The following is a 16,994-nucleotide window of genomic DNA, read 5'->3' as shown; positions in this document are numbered from 1 at the left end:
TTTAACAAAACTTAAAGAAGTGTACATTTGAAATACCTGTTAGACCTTACACACGAAAGGGCGAACGTCCAGTGTCTTGATGTTTGGTTGGTTTGGCTGAAGTCTCTACTTACAGCCAAATTCACAGTTAAAACATACAAAAAATTATATCATTAACAGGTTTATCGTTTGAAACCTTTTAGAACAAAATCTGACAGTTGTAATCTGTAGTTTCTGATCTATAACCTGTACACAGCCAGGCCCGTCTGCAGAAATTTGGGGGCCCGGGGCAAGAAGCCTCACATGGGCCCCTCTAATATAAATTAATTGGACAAAATGGTACAATATTTGGCCCCTAAGACCCTGGGGCCCGAGACAACAGACCCTTTGTCCCCCTCAGTCGACTCTTCTGTCTATTTCTATAAACTGCTGTAAAGTTTAGAATCAAAAACATTTAACAAATCAAACCATTCTATATTTAGGATGACAAGAAGTCCCCAAAATGGCGTCTGTAACAGGAATTTGTGTTGCGACCGTAGCACATGACGAACGCTTTAACCCCGTGATGTTATATGTGTCTCGGCCTCTTTTAAATCACTCTCGCTAAACTCTGGTGCGACTCTGTATTGCAGTTTATTCATAAGAGAATCATTTGTGCCCGTTTGACATTGATACAGTTTAAAGTTCTTCCATCTTTGGTCTTCAAGAAGATTTCCCTCAGTTTTCAACTTTACAGCTACAGGTTTTGGCGTTTACCTCTTTTGTTGCAAGACGCCATCTCCTCTTACATCGGAAATTAAAAAAAATCCCAATCCAGCGTTTAATGGATTAATGAGGTTATGTCCTTTTGGAAAGTGGAGAAGTTTAGATATTCCAAGAAGGATATTGTAAACAAATGTTATCGTAAGTGGCAATGATTTATTGACTTTTTGGAAACTTTTTAATTGTATATTATTATGTTATTTATGATTTTTTATTTTTTTTTATTATTTATTATGTGATACTCTTTATTTATTCAAGATTTGTGTGATTAATTAATTTATTTTTTGTATTATTATTATTATTATTATTCATGTATTAATTTATTTTTTGTATTATTATTATTATTATTATTATTATTATTATTATTATTATTATTATTATTATTATTAATGTATAAATTCTTTTTGCATGATTTTTTTTTCTTTTTAGTATTTTTTCTTTTATTTATTTATTCTTTTTTAATATTTAGTTCTTGTTATAAAAAATGAAAAAGGTCTGTATGCACTTACTTTCTATAATAAATGACAACATACCGTAATACTTGTTCACACATCAATAAAAAATATAAAACATAAATCCCTCTCACTGTCCATGATGTTTCTCACACGGTCAATAAGTGCATTAAATATCACAACTAAATCGGAGTTGTTTCTCTCAGATGAACCTGAGCCGCTCTCGTTTCAAACCGCACACCTCCTACAGTGTAAAGAGTCGTACCTGTGTCTGTGGAAACCGGTCAGTGCTGCTCATCCCTGTAATGATTTAACTGTGTTCTGTTGTGCTGGAGGATCGATGTACTACAGAGAACACCAGCTCCAGTTTACAGCGCTGCCCCGGGCTAAATGTTGTACAAAAACCAGCCGTCGCTCCCCGGAGAGGCCCGCTCCAGCTGAGGCAGGGCTGGAGGAGTTTAGGAGAAGAGCTCTTACAGTGGAGAGCCGTGTTCTGCAGCTAACACTTGTATTATTTGTGATTCCACTGCCGACAGAGCGGAGGAGACTTTCAATCATTATTACCGTGTTTTTTTTCTCAAACATCTCCTTCAGTTTGGAGGATTTAGAGCAGATCTTTAGTCCGAGCAGCTCACAAATGTGCAACGTTATGAAGGTAACGTTTACGTGTGATCCAAAGTGCAGTACTTTTCCTGAGTAGTTTTATTTGTTTATCTGTCGTTCCCACTGCGACTAGTCTTCGTAGGGTCCATTTAATAAAAAATACTATCAAATACACGTGCAAATATAAAACAGGAGTGCAGAATTGGACCAGTAATCTTACGTAGAGATGGTATCAGCCTTGTACACTCTGCATTATCACTGTAAACAAAATTCAAGTATCGTGAGATTATTTTGCCTTGAAGAAATCACTTGGTCATGTAACTAAAGCTCATTTGGTTTAGAAATGTGTTAGAAAACTTTTCACGTAAACCCTTTTGGTCACTTTTGATTGCTGATCTTGTCAAATATCAGCACATACAGTATATATATTACTATTTATAATGTACGTGCTGATAGATGCGATCAAAACAGTTGGCTTTGAGATCTCTCGCCTCCGGGAGCTCGTCTGACCACACCTCAGCCCGAGTGTCACATCTGTGTGTCCTCTGGTTCAAACTATATAAACCTGGTCATTTCCCTTATTCAGGGTCTGACATTGGGGGGAGATGCTGTCGGACCGATTTCTTGCAAGAAATAAACTCTTGTCTTTGCTTCAGCGTTCATCAGAGCCTGTAAAAAGAGTGTTAATCCACATCACTGTCTCTGTTCAGGATCACAGACGTGATTCAGAGCTACAGTTAATTGACTTTGTTGAATAACATCAAGTGAAACATTCCTAATGAAACTGAAATAATGCCATTTCCAATTGCTTTAAAATATTTCTCCATATGAGGCAGCTCTCCTATTCTAGGCCTGAGAATAAGCTGCTCTTGTCCCAGGAGATAATAAATGAATTGAATCCCCCCCGCGCCCCCCTCTTTTCCTTATCGGTCATCTATTTTTCCAGAGTAAGCTATTACTTGCAGAGGTTGCTAGGCAACAGGAAATATTAATAGCAGCTATTATTAGCTGAGCTGGGCTAGAGTAGTACTAAAATGTGGAAGTAGGAAACATGAATGCGTTATATAAATCTCTGGACCTTTCAGTGAGCAGCTCTGTGTTTGGGGCTGATTTATGGCCATGACGCTTCATTTATGAGAACAGGGCTGTAAAATAAGAAAATGGAACATTACCCTGAAGGGCTATTTGAAAATAAATAATTGCAGAGGTGAAACAAAAGCTGTTTAAAAGTAGCACCGCCTCTGTTTCACTTTAAAATGTTATTGGCCACAGAGGGCTGCCTCCGACTCCAGTGATAGCACCACCTCAGAGCACTTATTACACTCACACTCAGACAGCATTTATACTACAAACCAAGCCCGCTTTATTATTACTTTAAACCAGAGCAGTACTTGAGTCTAAAGCAGCTCTGAGATGTTACTCTGTGGAAAATGGGTCAATGAACCAGTCACTGTCATCACTACAGACTTATCATTCAGTTTATGTAAATATGTGAGATTTTATCATGTTTTCTTTGCAAAAGTGAAGAGATTTTTGTTATTTTTGTTGTAATATGAAAAAACTGAGCTGTTGAGTTTTGAAAAAGTGACTTCTCTGGCTAATTACTGGTTCGTTCTATAGTTTATTTGCTGCATCTCAGGCCTTTTAATGATTCTTTTTACTAAAATATTTGTTTAACGACATAATCTTTGTTTTATTTTTATTGTGTCAGTGTCGTAAAGTAGTTTCAATATTATCGTTTATCGCAGTTCATCTTTGTGACAATACATCGACTTATTGAGACAGGCGTAACTGAACATATAATCCATAAAACGTGTAATCCAACGTAAAATCCAGGGATGAAAACAAACTAAACCTTGGTCTGAACAAATAATCCACCTTGTGATGTCATGAAGTGGTAGTTTTTCCAAGTTAGCAGCTGCTTTTTAACTTTAGTTCAGTAGAAATCGGCAATTCCAGGGCTGAAATTACCCAAAACGATTCAAGTGAAGGCGTTTGAAGTTTAAAAACACAACGGAGCACTTCCTGTATTACCACACGATGACATCACAAGGTGGAACAGAGTGTTTCCTGTTTGAGAATATGCAGGATTTGTGCGTTAAACATGTGAGAATGAAACAAAACACAACTCCAGGTCTGATTGTGATGAGAAAACAACATTAGAACATAAATCAGAGCGTAAAACGTGAATTAATCGAAGTGTAAAGCTGCACTCATTGTTAATAAAATGGAGCTGGTCACAGATTAAATACTGCTCTATATACCAGGGGTCTCCTTTAATGTAAATTTTATGATGATTATTTGTTATTATTTATGTTTCGATTTGCTGTATTGTGATTTTAACGTCTTTTTTATTCTGTAAAACACTTTGAATCACCTTGTGTATGAATTGTGCTGTACAAATAAACCTGCGTGAGCTCGAAATCAGCAAAACGTAAGCACTTTTTGACTTTTTAATTAACTATTTCTGTATTTATTAATAATTCAAGTTACAAAAATGACATATGCATTTGCGCAGATGTAAAAAATATATGTGTCTAACTGTGTATTTCCTGATAAAGTGACATTTTTAAAAGTCAGTATCTGGTATTGATGCTACAAAAGCGGCTGCTGCTCAAATAATAACTTTGCTCCCCGTCATTTTTTGTGTTTTTAAAATCATTATAGACTTAAAGACAGGCAGGACGGATGAGAAATAGTAGAAAGTAGAAATACTCATAAAAGTACTTGCCCCACCCACACAAATAGTACTAGCTTGAGTACGGGGCAGAAATGACGTGAGGAAGGTTATCCAAATACTTATCCAAATATTTATCCAAATATTCAGTCAAAAAAAAGGAAAAAGTAAGAGGAGAAAAGAGAAAAGGAAAAGGGAAAAGAAAGAGAGAGGAAAGGGGAAGGAAAAGAAGAGGAGAAGGGGGAGAGAGAAGAAAGAAAAGGAAGGAAAGGGAAGAAGAAAAAAGAAAAAAATAGGGGAGAAAGGAAAAGGAAAAATAAATAAATAAAAAAGAATGGAGACTCAACCCTGAAACTGAATGACAAAACTAGTAACTTTACTCACTCGTTCATTCATTTTACCTGCTCAATAATAATAAAACATTAGCTCATTAGCCCCCAACACACACCCCCAACACACACCCCCAACACACCCCCATCAACCCACCCCCATCAACCCACCCCCATCAACCCACCCCCATCAACCCACCCCAAGCCGTCTGGCCGGGACACACCTGCTCACAGACATTCAGACATTCACACGGTCATACCTTTTAATTCACCTTCTCGCGGGCCGCATAAAATGACCTCATGTTCCACATTCTGCCCACGGGCCTTCAGTTTGACACACGCGCGCTCTATACACAGTCATACGTTTCAATGGCATCTCCGCACGAACCAGCAGGAGCCAGATGACGCTGCGGCCTAATCCCAAAGCCGGGCTCTAATGGAGGCCTCAAAAACGCACCACCCACGGAATAAAAAACATGTCCCATAACTTATGCGCTTTGATTCAGAAAATCACATAAGACCTGATTAACGGCGGATAAATGCCACGGATGCTCACATTAAAGCATAAATATTCATGATGGGAGGGGGCAGAGCGAGAGAGAGAGAGAAAAAAACGCCATATTTACGTCAGATGAAAGTATATAATGCTGAATAATTCACAGAGGAGGGCATTTATAATTCATTTGGTTCGATTCTATGATTAAAGCCAAGTGATGTGTTCGCCAGCGGTGTTTACATGTGCAGACTGAAACATGTTTAACACAAGAAAGTCCCTTCGCCAAAGAGGGGGAATGAGGGAAACGGGGGAGGAAAAAAATGGGAATGGGGGTCCTCGGCAACGCTTTGAAACCAGGAAAAGAGCTGACAAGGGATATCCCCCCCGTACAGATGAGATTTTCAGGTTCAAAAACGCCTTACATCTTTTTACAAAATCACAATGAATCAGAATTTGCAGCGCGGCGTTCAGTCTCTGCTTCAGCGTGGAGTTTGGGAGGAGAATAGAGCTTAAAAGAGCAGCTCAGCAGAGGTCTGGTGTTAAGGAGAGTTTCTGTAAGTGATGAAAAATGCATGTGTGAGCAGCGACCTTGTTCTGAACACAGACACTACAGCTTCCCTGGCCTCTAACCAAACTCATTTTCAGGCTAATGTGAGAGCGCGAGGCTTTTATTACAAAATATACGCGGCGTTTCTGGAGGAGTTAGTAATTTTGCTGTTTGGATGAATGAGGGTAAAGCAGACGCCTATAATTTATTCATTTACGGGACAGTAGCTCAGTTTGTAGAGCGTTTTTTCCCGTTGATCTGATGGTCGCCGGTTCAAATCCCGCTCTGTAAAACGTTTTGAAGGTGGAAAAGTGCTATATAAAAATGTGACCATCCACCATATTTAGATTTTGTTCACTGTAAAACACATTTGATTGATTTGATTTTTGAAAATAAGCCACTACAGAGCTATGGGCGGGGATAGGGGGCAGGTGAAAACTGAGATTTTCAAAAAATTCAAGCCTCAAGCGCAGGACGATAAAGATAAATACAACTTTGACGAAGCTTATGATGAAGGAAAACTATTGGGAGATGGTTCAAAGGTCATATATCAAAGTCTATCGGCGTATTACGTTCGCTTTAAGGTTTCATTTTATTTCCTGAAGAAGTCGGACTGCAGGTGGCGCTGTCGTCCTGCCTCCACGGGTAGAAAAACAGCGCCAAAACCTGTTGAAATCAGGTGACCGGATATGCGGCAGTAACATCACGTGACCACTGTGAAGCGCTAGTGAGCAGTTCAAACTGTCAGGTATGAAAACAAACTAAACCTTGGTCTGGAAAAAGAAAAGAATCTATTAAAACAAGCTAAGCAACTAAGACCTCATCAAAAACAGACCTGGAGTTGTGTTTAAGTAACTTTTTATTATTAGTCTGTACATCTCCAAGCTTCAAAACGCTCCGTTCCACCTTGTGATGTCACGAAGTGGTACTTTCCAAGTGAACATCTACCTTTTACCTTTAGCTCAGTCGAGATTGACAACTCCAGAGCTGAAATGATCCAAATGTTGCTAATGAGGAGTTTAAAAACACAGCGGAGCACTTCCTGTATCACCACATGATGACATCACAAGGTGGAACAGAGCGTTTTCAGTTTGAGAGAAGAACTCAAGCTAAATCCGCACGCGTGAATGAAACAAAACACAACTCCAGGTCTGTTTGCGATGAGAAAACGACCTTATAACAGATCAGAAAATGGTGTAACGTGTGCGCTTTAAGTTTCCAAACTCTTTTCGAACTTCACTATAAACTAATCAGATTCTCGTTATAAAACACAAACCAGACTAGAGCGCGTTACTCCGGGCCTTCCCGCCTTTTCGACCAGCCCGTGTACGTCTAACGACACTCTCCGACGGCCCTTTTACCGCTGCGTTTGACCCAAAACACCCAACGCGGGGTACTCACTGAGTGCATGGGTCCTGAGAGGAGGTGGGAGTCCTGGCTCAGCATGTTGGACATCATGAGGGCGGGCAGCTCGGGGTAGGAGTACGAGTTGAGGAGGCCGTTGTGGGGCAGGGAGTGGAACGGATACCCCGGCTCGTGCTCCATGAGGTGGAGGAGGGAGGGGTCGGCGTGGTTTGGCGGGGTGATGGGGGGGATCTCGTAGTCCTCGTCTCCTGCGCCTCCTCCGCTGCCTCTGCCCTGACTCGAGTAACTCTGCAGAACAAGAGACAAGACAACGTTACTTAAAAAAGGCAATTTTTTTTTTTTCTAGTCTGTTATAATGTTGTTTCCTCGTCACAAACAGACCTGGAGTTGTGTTTTGTTCCTCTCTCAGACAGAAAACACTCTGTTCCACCTTGTGATGTCATCATGTGGTCATACAGGAAGTGCTCCACTGTGTTTTTAAACTCCACACACTTTCCTTCACTAGAATAATTTGGATCATTTCAGCTCTGAAGTTTCCAATCTCTACTGAACTAAAGGTAAAAGGTAACTTGAAAACTACCACTTCATGACATCACGAGGTGGAACAGAGCGTTTTGAGCTTTGGAGATGAACGTGACTAAAAAAAAACGCACCTCCAGGTCTGTTTTTGAAGACGTAACAGCGTTTTAACATGACTTAAAGCTCACAAGAGTCTGTTTTGCGTAATTTAGGACCTTTAAATGTTCCAGCAAGCCAAGTTACAGGTCAGATCTGTGGAGAGGCAAGCCCACGAACAGTAAGAATTCATGTTTTTCAAGGTAGCGTTTTAGTAATAGATCAGTTTAACGCCAGAACATGCTAATCCCTCCACTAGAGTCATTTGAATTATTTCAGACATGAATTTACCGATCTCTACTGAACTAAAGGTAAAAGGAAACTTGAAAACTACCACTTCATGACATCACAAGGTGGAACAGAGCGTTTTGAGCTTTGGAGATGTACAGACTAATAATAAAGTGTTACTCAAACATGTGTGAATGAAACAAAACACAACTCCAGGTCTGTTTTTGATGAGGAAACAACATTATAACACGACTAAAAGCTCAAAAGAGTTAATTTTGCATAATAGCGGCGGATGCTATCGCCGCCGTTAGACTCGCGGTTGCGGACTTTCCATTACCGTAACTCCGCAACCAATCGTGCTTCATGTAAATTCAAACGGCGTCTCAAAGCAGAGGCATGGGGCTCTTTAAATATTTTACTGTCATTACGGTAATGCGCTTACGTCGTCCCTCGAAGACGACCAATCAGAGCGCAGGAGCCACCGGGATTCACTTATTCGATGCGTCAAAGGAAAAACATGGATGGATATGTAAAATAGAGGTAGTTGTGTGAAAAAAAAGGTAAAAGTACACGCTGATACTTCCTTTAACGTGATTTTTACGGCTAAAAAGAGGCTAAAAAGTCTGGTCTTTAACGTGCGCAGTCCTTAAAAATATATCACAAGTCATATTTTTTAGCTACTTTTTTCAGCGACTTTTACTTTTAAAACTCCAAATCTTTCCGTCTTAAAATACCTGCTAAATACCACTGTAAAACGCTCTTTAATAACACGCTATTTCTTGACACAGACTGGTGTTTTAGCACAGAAATAAAAGCCATAAAAGTCATTCAAATTGCACGGGTAATAATTCTTCCTTTTTTGCTGTTTAGTCGTCAAATCGCGTCAGTGTTGTGGCAGTTTGAAGGCTCCGTGATTTATGCGCTGTCTTTTTTTATTATTTGAAAACGCAATAACCTGTTTTTACATCCTCACAACGGGGGGGTAAAAAAAAAAAAAAAGCCAAACAAATATATGAGGTTAGCATAAAAACCTTTCATTGCTTACGTTTAGCTGCGGCGCTACCGTGTCCATCAAAGAACCCTCGAACTAATCAACAACATTTCCACAGTAAAAACCAAGGTAATAGCATATAAGCAGCTACGCACCCACCGCGACTGCTGGAGGTAATTAAAATCTCTCATAATTGCCTCGACGCGCACCTGTTGGATTATGCTGTCTACATTGGAGGCTGCAGGAAGTAGAAATAATTAGAAAAAGCAAACTGCTCAAGACAAAACAGTGTATAGAGCCCATTCAATATAAACATGTATGGAGATTTAATTAGGCGCCGACAGCTGCTCTACACAAGCACCAAAATGTTGACAGATTTCCAGAGAAACTGTGAGCACGCCACTTTTAAATACAGCTAATTATATTCTGTAGGAAGCAACAAGACGCACAAGTGGAGATTTGAGTTTATTGGTGAATTTGTGAAATGCGTTTGTTTTTGGGGTTTTTTTTACAGGGGAGGATTCCGATGGCGTTTTATCGGTCGCAGGTGGAGACTCGGTGTGAGAATGTGAGAAGGTAAACGGCGGGTCTGTAAAAAAGGAATGAGAACGGACAGAAGAGCGGAGATACTAAATGTTATTGGGAATTTTGTAAAACTGTAGGTAGAACAGTGTGTGTAGCTGTTGTGATTTATGCACGAAATGCGCCGGGAAAAGCTCGAAGGAGTCGTGTTTTTAAAGGTGCACGGTGGAGCTTTTCTGGTGGAGCGTCTCAACTTTTCTGTTTTGGAATAATTACTTTACATGTTTGTTTGTTATTGCTTAAGCTGCAGTAGATCTAGAAGGACTAAACCAGGACTAAACCAGGACTAAGCCAGGACTAAACTTTGACTAAACCAGGTCTATACCAGGACTAAACCAGGACAAAATGGACTAAACTGGGACTAAAACGGGACTAAACAAGGTTGAACCAGAACTAAACCAGGACTAAACTTTGACTAAACCAGGACAAAATTTTTAACTAAACATGGACTAAACCAGGGCTAAACCAGGTCTATACTGGGACTAAACCAGGACAAAAACCAGGACTAAATGGACTAAACTGGGACTAAAATGGGACCAAACCAGGATTGAACCAGGACTAAATTTTTAAATAACATGGACTAAACCAGGACTAAACCAGGTCTATACCAGGACTAAACCAGGACAAAAACCAGGACTAAATGGACTAAACTGGGACTAAAATGGGACTAAACCAGGATTGAACCAGGACTAAACTTTGACTAAACCAGGACTAAATTTTTAACTAAACATGGACTAAACCAGGACAAAAAAAATGTAAATTATTATAACATTATTATAAATGTTTTTATTCTGCACTTTTCTCTTTTAATGTAAATTTTATGATGATTATTTATGATTATTTTTGTTTTGATTTGTTGTATTGTGTCTTTTTTATTCTGTAAAACTCTGAATTACCTCGTGTGTGAATTGTGCTGTACAAATAAACTTGTCTTGCCTAAAATACCTTGATAAAAATGTGAGCGAGCTACAGATCTGACCTGTAACATGGTGCAGTGGAGTCTTCTGTTTGTCTCCATGGAGATAGATAAATGTATGGCCATGAACTGCGGAACATTCCAGGCAAAGCAATAACATCTCTATGGAGACAAGCAGGTGGCGGACCCTCTCCACCGGAAAAAGTTACATCGTGAACCTTGAAAATTTATTTTAATATGATTTTATTTGCCTAATCGTAGCAAAAGACGAACTTTAATCTGTCAACTGGACAAATTGTCGTAGGAGTGAAAGTGAGTCCAGTTGACAGATTTAATTCCGTCTTTTGTTATGGATCAGACCTGGACTGAGGGATTACACAGACTTACCTAAACTTAGTCATTTAAAGGAACCGTGAAAAACTGTGAGGCAGCGCCAAAAGATACTCGATCCAACCCATAGATTGTATAAAAAAGCGGATTAAGTGAGCAGAGCAGTTATAGCGGCGAAGTTCCATATCAGGAATTCCGATCAGCAGCCTGGAAATACGTCATTTGACTTTATCTCTATACATTTCTTTATAAATCGCTGACATTTCTTATATAACACACAGTAATGATCTGATATTTTGTCTTTAGTTCAGAGCCGACACCTTTCGTCCTTCATGTGACTGTTTACGTGTTGTTGCTATGACGACGAGTTGATGTAAAGGTTCCATTCATTCGTTCCCGGTCTGTTCTGGAGACTGGCTGTTGTTTTGCTTGTGTTTTGGCGTCGGTTACGGTCTACGGTGGCCCTTGTGGTCAGAAAATAAACAACCAGAAGAAATTTGACATGTTTCCTTCCACGAGAATCATAAACTGTTTACAGAAGTGGAATGAGTGAGTGTGACGTCAAATGAAGCTCATCGCAGGCTAGCAGTTATAGCGGCTAATTTGGAGCCCGGTTGCTTGTTAGAAATTCCGACTGCGAGTATCATAGCAACCAAAGAGCCAATCCGGAGCGAGGCTGTTGAACGTAACGCCCCTTTCCGCCCGCATCGCTGGTTTAGCATTGAGGGAGCGCTTAGCAACTCTGTAAACTTGTTGCTAACGTTAACATGAGCGACTTCAGGGAAAGAAAGCAACTGATTCGTCTGTTATTAATGTTCATATCTTGATTTACAGACATGATAGCGAAATAAAAACACCAGGATCACATAGCGCAGGTTAAGACGAACACTTTAAGACCAGAACGACAACAAGTTTTCAATAGAAAGCGAATTGGAGCAGAGTGGATGGAGCCGGAAGCGCGTTCATGCTCACTTTCTATTTGCAACATAGCAGCTAGCACGTTAGCTATGTCCATTCATATATATATATATATATATATATATATATATATATATATATACAGTCTATGCTCCAAAAACAAATGTCATGATCCACGCATTTCTGTCTCCTGGTCTTGTCTCCCTGTCTGCTTTTCCCCTCCCTCACCTGCCTGGAGCCGGAGCTGGGCGGAGTTCCTGGCTCCTCCCGCGCGCACCTGCATCCCATCAGCGCAATCAACGCCACCTGCCGTGGTTAAGAGGAGCCAGGACCAGACACTCGGGGCCAGATCTATTCCTGCTCGTCTTTTGTCCTCTCTTGTCGCCTTTTTGATGCTGATTGGATTTTTGGTGCCCTCATATTCCTGCTCCCTGGACCGCTCCAGCTCCTCTGCATCCGGCTCTGCTCCTGACCCCGTGTTCCTGCTCCGGTATTGTCCGTCTTGTCTCGTCCTGCACCCTGGCTAACACCTCGCCTCCCGCTCTGGGGCCCCTGTCTCCGTCCCTGTTCCTGTCTCCTGCTCCGGTACCGGTTACTCCCTGCTCCTGCCCCTGCTCTCCGCGACGCATTCCCGAACTCTGGCTCGCACCCGGCACCTCGCCCCTCGCCCGGTGTAACCTGTACTCGTCCGAACTTTCACAATCTGTAAATAAACATTGTAAACTTGCCCTGAGTTCCGCACTTTTTGGTCCCACCTGCACCGGCGTTACGACAACAAAACATCATTAAAGGAACTATGCTATTTTTGCGCGAACATTTAGACGACGACATCACCGTTTCCAGATAAAAAAGAAAGACACGGACTGGCTCTATCTCCCATTACTCTTCACGTTTACGTACTTGATATTATGCGATCGCTAATAGGGTTTTAGTAAGCATAAATTGTCCTTATTACTAAAAGTGCTTGGAGTTTTATAGCAGCACCGCTCTGAAACATGATCCCACTGCTGGCTGTCTTTCCGCGGCGTATCTTTGACATAATACAGTGCAGAGAAATATCGCCAGCTCTCCAAAAGCATACTGAGGCTATTCACCAGGGAATGAAAAGCAATTTTGTCAGCAGCGATCTGATGCCAACTCCCCTTTATAATGACTGAGAAAATTAATCATTACAAATAATATTCCAGTGTCAGCCATTCAAGAGCTTTTTAATAGAATTTTTATTATTCATGTCTCGTGGTACACATCAACCAGTCCGTTCTGCAACATTTCAGAAATCAATTCAATATCATCGGCGTGTATGCTGTCAGCGCGCCTGCCAGAGCTGCTATTCATCTCCCAAACAAATACTTTTAGCAAACAAATGGGGGAAAGAAACATGGAGGAACACTTACACCGTCGCTACGTACGCGCTGCAGCTAGGAAGAAGCCCGCTAATGTTCACACGTCATTAGAGAGGCCGTAATAGTCGTAAAAATAATAAAAGGAGCTGAGTGTTTACTGTCACCGGAAAATGGGACAATTTATTCGCCGCGTGTTCATTGCCTTGAGCTTTCGCGAAAATGTTTCCTGTCCAAATATACGAGAGAAATACTTCACATAACGGAGACGTAAACGCGATGAGGCCGTTTTGAGACGGAGTGATTATCTTTCGGGGGATTTTTCAAATGAACTGAAGTAGTTTATGAGCTTGTATTCGGGGGAAAATTCGGCAAATATGTGTGTTTTTGCAGCAAACAAACGTAAACTGGAAAAAAAGTGTGTACGCGGGGTTGGTTTTTCAGTCGCTGGTTACGATAAAATCAAAAAGTACAGTTGTCCGTCGCTATGTCGCGGTTCACTTTACAGTTTCGCTGATTTTTTCGTGCAATTTTACATGTTTTTTTTTTACAACGTATGTGACTCTGAAGTGCTGTACGTTTGCAATTTGTTTTCTCCCCGACAAAACCCACAATGTCGATGAAACGTTCTGCACCGACAAAGACGCCTACGAAGGTTTGAACTTTGAGAGAGTTTAAACGAGAGAGAAATGTGAGAAAATGTTAACGCCTGTGTGAGAAAAGTGTATAAAGTGTGTGGTGAGGGGTTTTACAGACAAAAACATAGAGAATAAAGTAAAAAATAAAGCCGATACTTCGTGGATTTCGCCTGTTGAGGGTTATTTTTAGAATGTGACCCCCGCGATAAACGAGGGACCACTGTATTAGCGACGTGAGCGGACAATGTGTGAAGTGTCTTGCTCAAGGAAACAATATTTTGCTTTCAACAAAACACCAATTTAGGCCAATAAAAGATAATGCTGTGCTGAAAAACTGTGGCTCCTCTCTCTGTAACTCGTCATTTTGGTCTTAAATGTCTGTACAGTGACACTTTTAAATCTTCAGTCGCTCCTATAATTCATAAGTTAAACTCACCAAATTTTAGCAGTAGATAAACTGAACCTTCAGAGATTTTTGGCGATATATACGGTTATAATTGTTCACTTACACTTGAACTTATCACGACTTAAACTAGAGGAAGTAAAAAGTGTCCACCATTTTGGGTTAGTCCCTGAACAGCCCGATCCAACACACTTTACATACGGCTCTTATTTGATCCTCGATATTACGTTTTAAGTCGTTTATTAAGTCATCTGAGGTTTATTCACAAACACCTTTTCTTTAAGATCGTCCCGCAGGAGGAAATCAGGACTAGTCAGGTCTGTGGAGATCACATACTGCCCCCTGTCTTTGAAAAACACTTATTATTCCTTTAATGGCGTTTACGCTCTTGTTCCACTGCACACTGAGGGTTCGTTCCTCGGTGCTGTATTTGCTCAGATTAATGTCGGCAGAGTCGTTCTAAATGCTCTGGAAACATAAAAGAACAATATTTAGAAACAAAAGACTTATGATTTTTTTTTTTTCAACTGTATTAACCCGCTCTACATCATCCTGGTGTTTTTATTTCGACATTTGGTCTGTAAATCAAGACATGAACATTAATAAAAGCCAAATCAGGCGCCTTCTTTTCCCGAGTTCACTCCCGCTAGCGTTAGCAACAGGTTTGATTGACAGCGTTGCTAAGCGCCTGCTCCCTGCTAAACCATTGGTGCGGGCGGGACGGGGCGTTATCTTCAACAGCGTCGCTCCGGATTGGCTCTTTGGTTGCTATGATACTCGTGGTCGGAATTCCAAATATGAAACTCATCTCCAAATTGGCCGCTATAACTGCTAGCCTCGATTAGCTTCATCCGACTGGAGCTGAACGCTTTGGGCGACGTCACACTCACCGTACGGTCTGTTTTCTCAGTCCGCGAACATCTTTTCTCTCTTATAATAAACATAAACGTACTGCCTCTGCGCGTTTGTCTTTATAACTTGCGCTAATCGAGTGCTACAGTCTGAGGCGTGTACTATTCTGCGGGACTCAGCTCTTAAGAAGAATCATAGCCGCTGTCATCTCCTGTAGTGAGATTTAAACACACAACACTCAAATCTCCCTCGCTTTTTCTTTTTTTTTTCTCCATCTTTCTCTGACGCCCTTGAAGATAAGACACGGGACAAGGACGGCACAAGTTGAATATTTTTGAACGCAGATAAATAATTCATAAATAAACTGTCTTTCAGGACAGGAGGGATGTAAAACGACAGGGTCAAATAAGAAAATAGAGAGAAAAAAAAAATCGCCAAATGTTGATTCAGCCTCGTCCCGTAACCTTCACCCGCTCCCCCTGCTCCCCCTAGAGGTGAAATGTAAGCAAATCTGTCATTTTATCAGACAAGGACAACAATATAGACCTTATGAACCGATGTATTTCCGCGGCGTTTCTCCGAACAGCGTCTCGTATCCGCGTTTTAGCCGGAACATCAAAACAACACGGTCTTTAGCGCAGTTTTGGGTTGAAAAGCAAAGAGATGATGCGCCCCGAGGGACAAACTAGGGTGTTTTTTGTTTTTTTTTTACACTGAAATCTGACTTTTCTTGTTCGACACAGACACATGAAAAGCAGGGTCAGGACAAGACGAGACCTTCCCTCAGAATTCAAAGAGCTCACGACGGCGGCCATGTTCACTGTCACTGCTGGAATAACATTTACACACTTATGTTTTTGTGTTGTGGTTGGATAAGGAGATACGGCATAGACTTTTTTATAATCCGAAGCGACGTCAGAGTTTTCTCCCCGACAAAACCCACGACGTCGATGAAACGTTCTGCACCGACAAAACCGCCTACGAAGGTTTGAACTTTGTGTTTAAACAAGAGAGAAACGTGAGAAAATGTTAACGCCTGTATGAGAAAAGTGTATAAAGTGTGTGGTGAGGGGTTTTACAGCAAAAAACATATAGAATAACTGTAAAAAATAAAGCCGATACTTTGCAGATTTCGTTATTTTTTTAACGTGACCCCCGCGATAAACGAGGGACCACCGTATAGTGAATAGTAGAGCGACGATTTTTATTTAGTCTCCACCATAGACTGTATAAAAAATGGACATAGCTAACCCGCTAGCCGCCGCGGTCTGAATAGGAAGTGAGCATGAGGGCCGACAAAAATGAGTCTGAGGGCTGCGTTTGGTCCCTGAGCCGTAGTTTGGACAGCCCCGGTTTAAGGGATTTAGGCCCTCGTGAGTCCACAGTGTATGACGAGATCCTGCTGAAGTTTTACCTACTGCACCTGAGAAGTAAATGGTGTTTACCTGGAGGAGGAGCTTCTGGTTTGAGACGGTAAATAAGCAAATCAAGTCAGGCTTTTGGAGAATCAGGTAACACATATTTTTTTTTCTCCTTTAGTTTCTTAGTTTCTGTTGCTTTTGTTTTAGTTAAGTATTCTTTTCCCACTGTGGACCACGGTGCTGTAATAAATTTTGGTAACACAGGCCAGCTTTTCCCAGAAATGGAATATATTTCAAGAACATGCAAACTAGACGCATCAGTGCCACTAATGCACTTTAATAATCTGATGATAAACTTTTATACTCACACCGGCTCCTGTTTTTAATGTTTTAAACGGACCTGTGCAGTTGTATTGGTCTATATTTTAACGGGGCGCTCATGTATAAATAAAGATACATGAAGTAAAATGACATAACCATGGATATAATTGTTGTTTAACGTAAAAGCCGGATTCACAGTTTCCAATCTCCCACAAAACAAATCAAACAGGTTTTCTGAATGTTGCCTTCTGGCTACAGCTAAAGTTTCGTTATTTACAAAAGCACCAAT

At 40.8% G+C, this 16,994-nt stretch overlaps 1 protein-coding gene across 2 annotated transcripts in view; it reads right to left on the bottom strand.

The window, feature by feature from the left end:
* The window catches only part of LOC117374071 (thymocyte selection-associated high mobility group box protein TOX-like), a 194,796-nt gene that overhangs the window by 58,219 nt on the left and 119,583 nt on the right, over window positions 1-16,994 (bottom strand). For both annotated transcript variants that reach the window (XM_033970217.2, XM_033970218.2), the window contains one exon: window positions 7,247-7,498. In XM_033970217.2, coding sequence (XP_033826108.1) covers window positions 7,247-7,498 — 252 coding nt within the window. The remainder of the gene's footprint in view (window positions 1-7,246; window positions 7,499-16,994) is intronic.

This window comes from Periophthalmus magnuspinnatus, chromosome 7 (genome assembly GCF_009829125.3).
Source record: "Periophthalmus magnuspinnatus isolate fPerMag1 chromosome 7, fPerMag1.2.pri, whole genome shotgun sequence".
Classification (NCBI taxonomy): Eukaryota; Metazoa; Chordata; class Actinopteri; order Gobiiformes; family Gobiidae; genus Periophthalmus; species Periophthalmus magnuspinnatus.
Note: the sequence above shows the minus strand (reverse complement) of the source record. Positions and strands in the feature narration are given on the sequence as shown.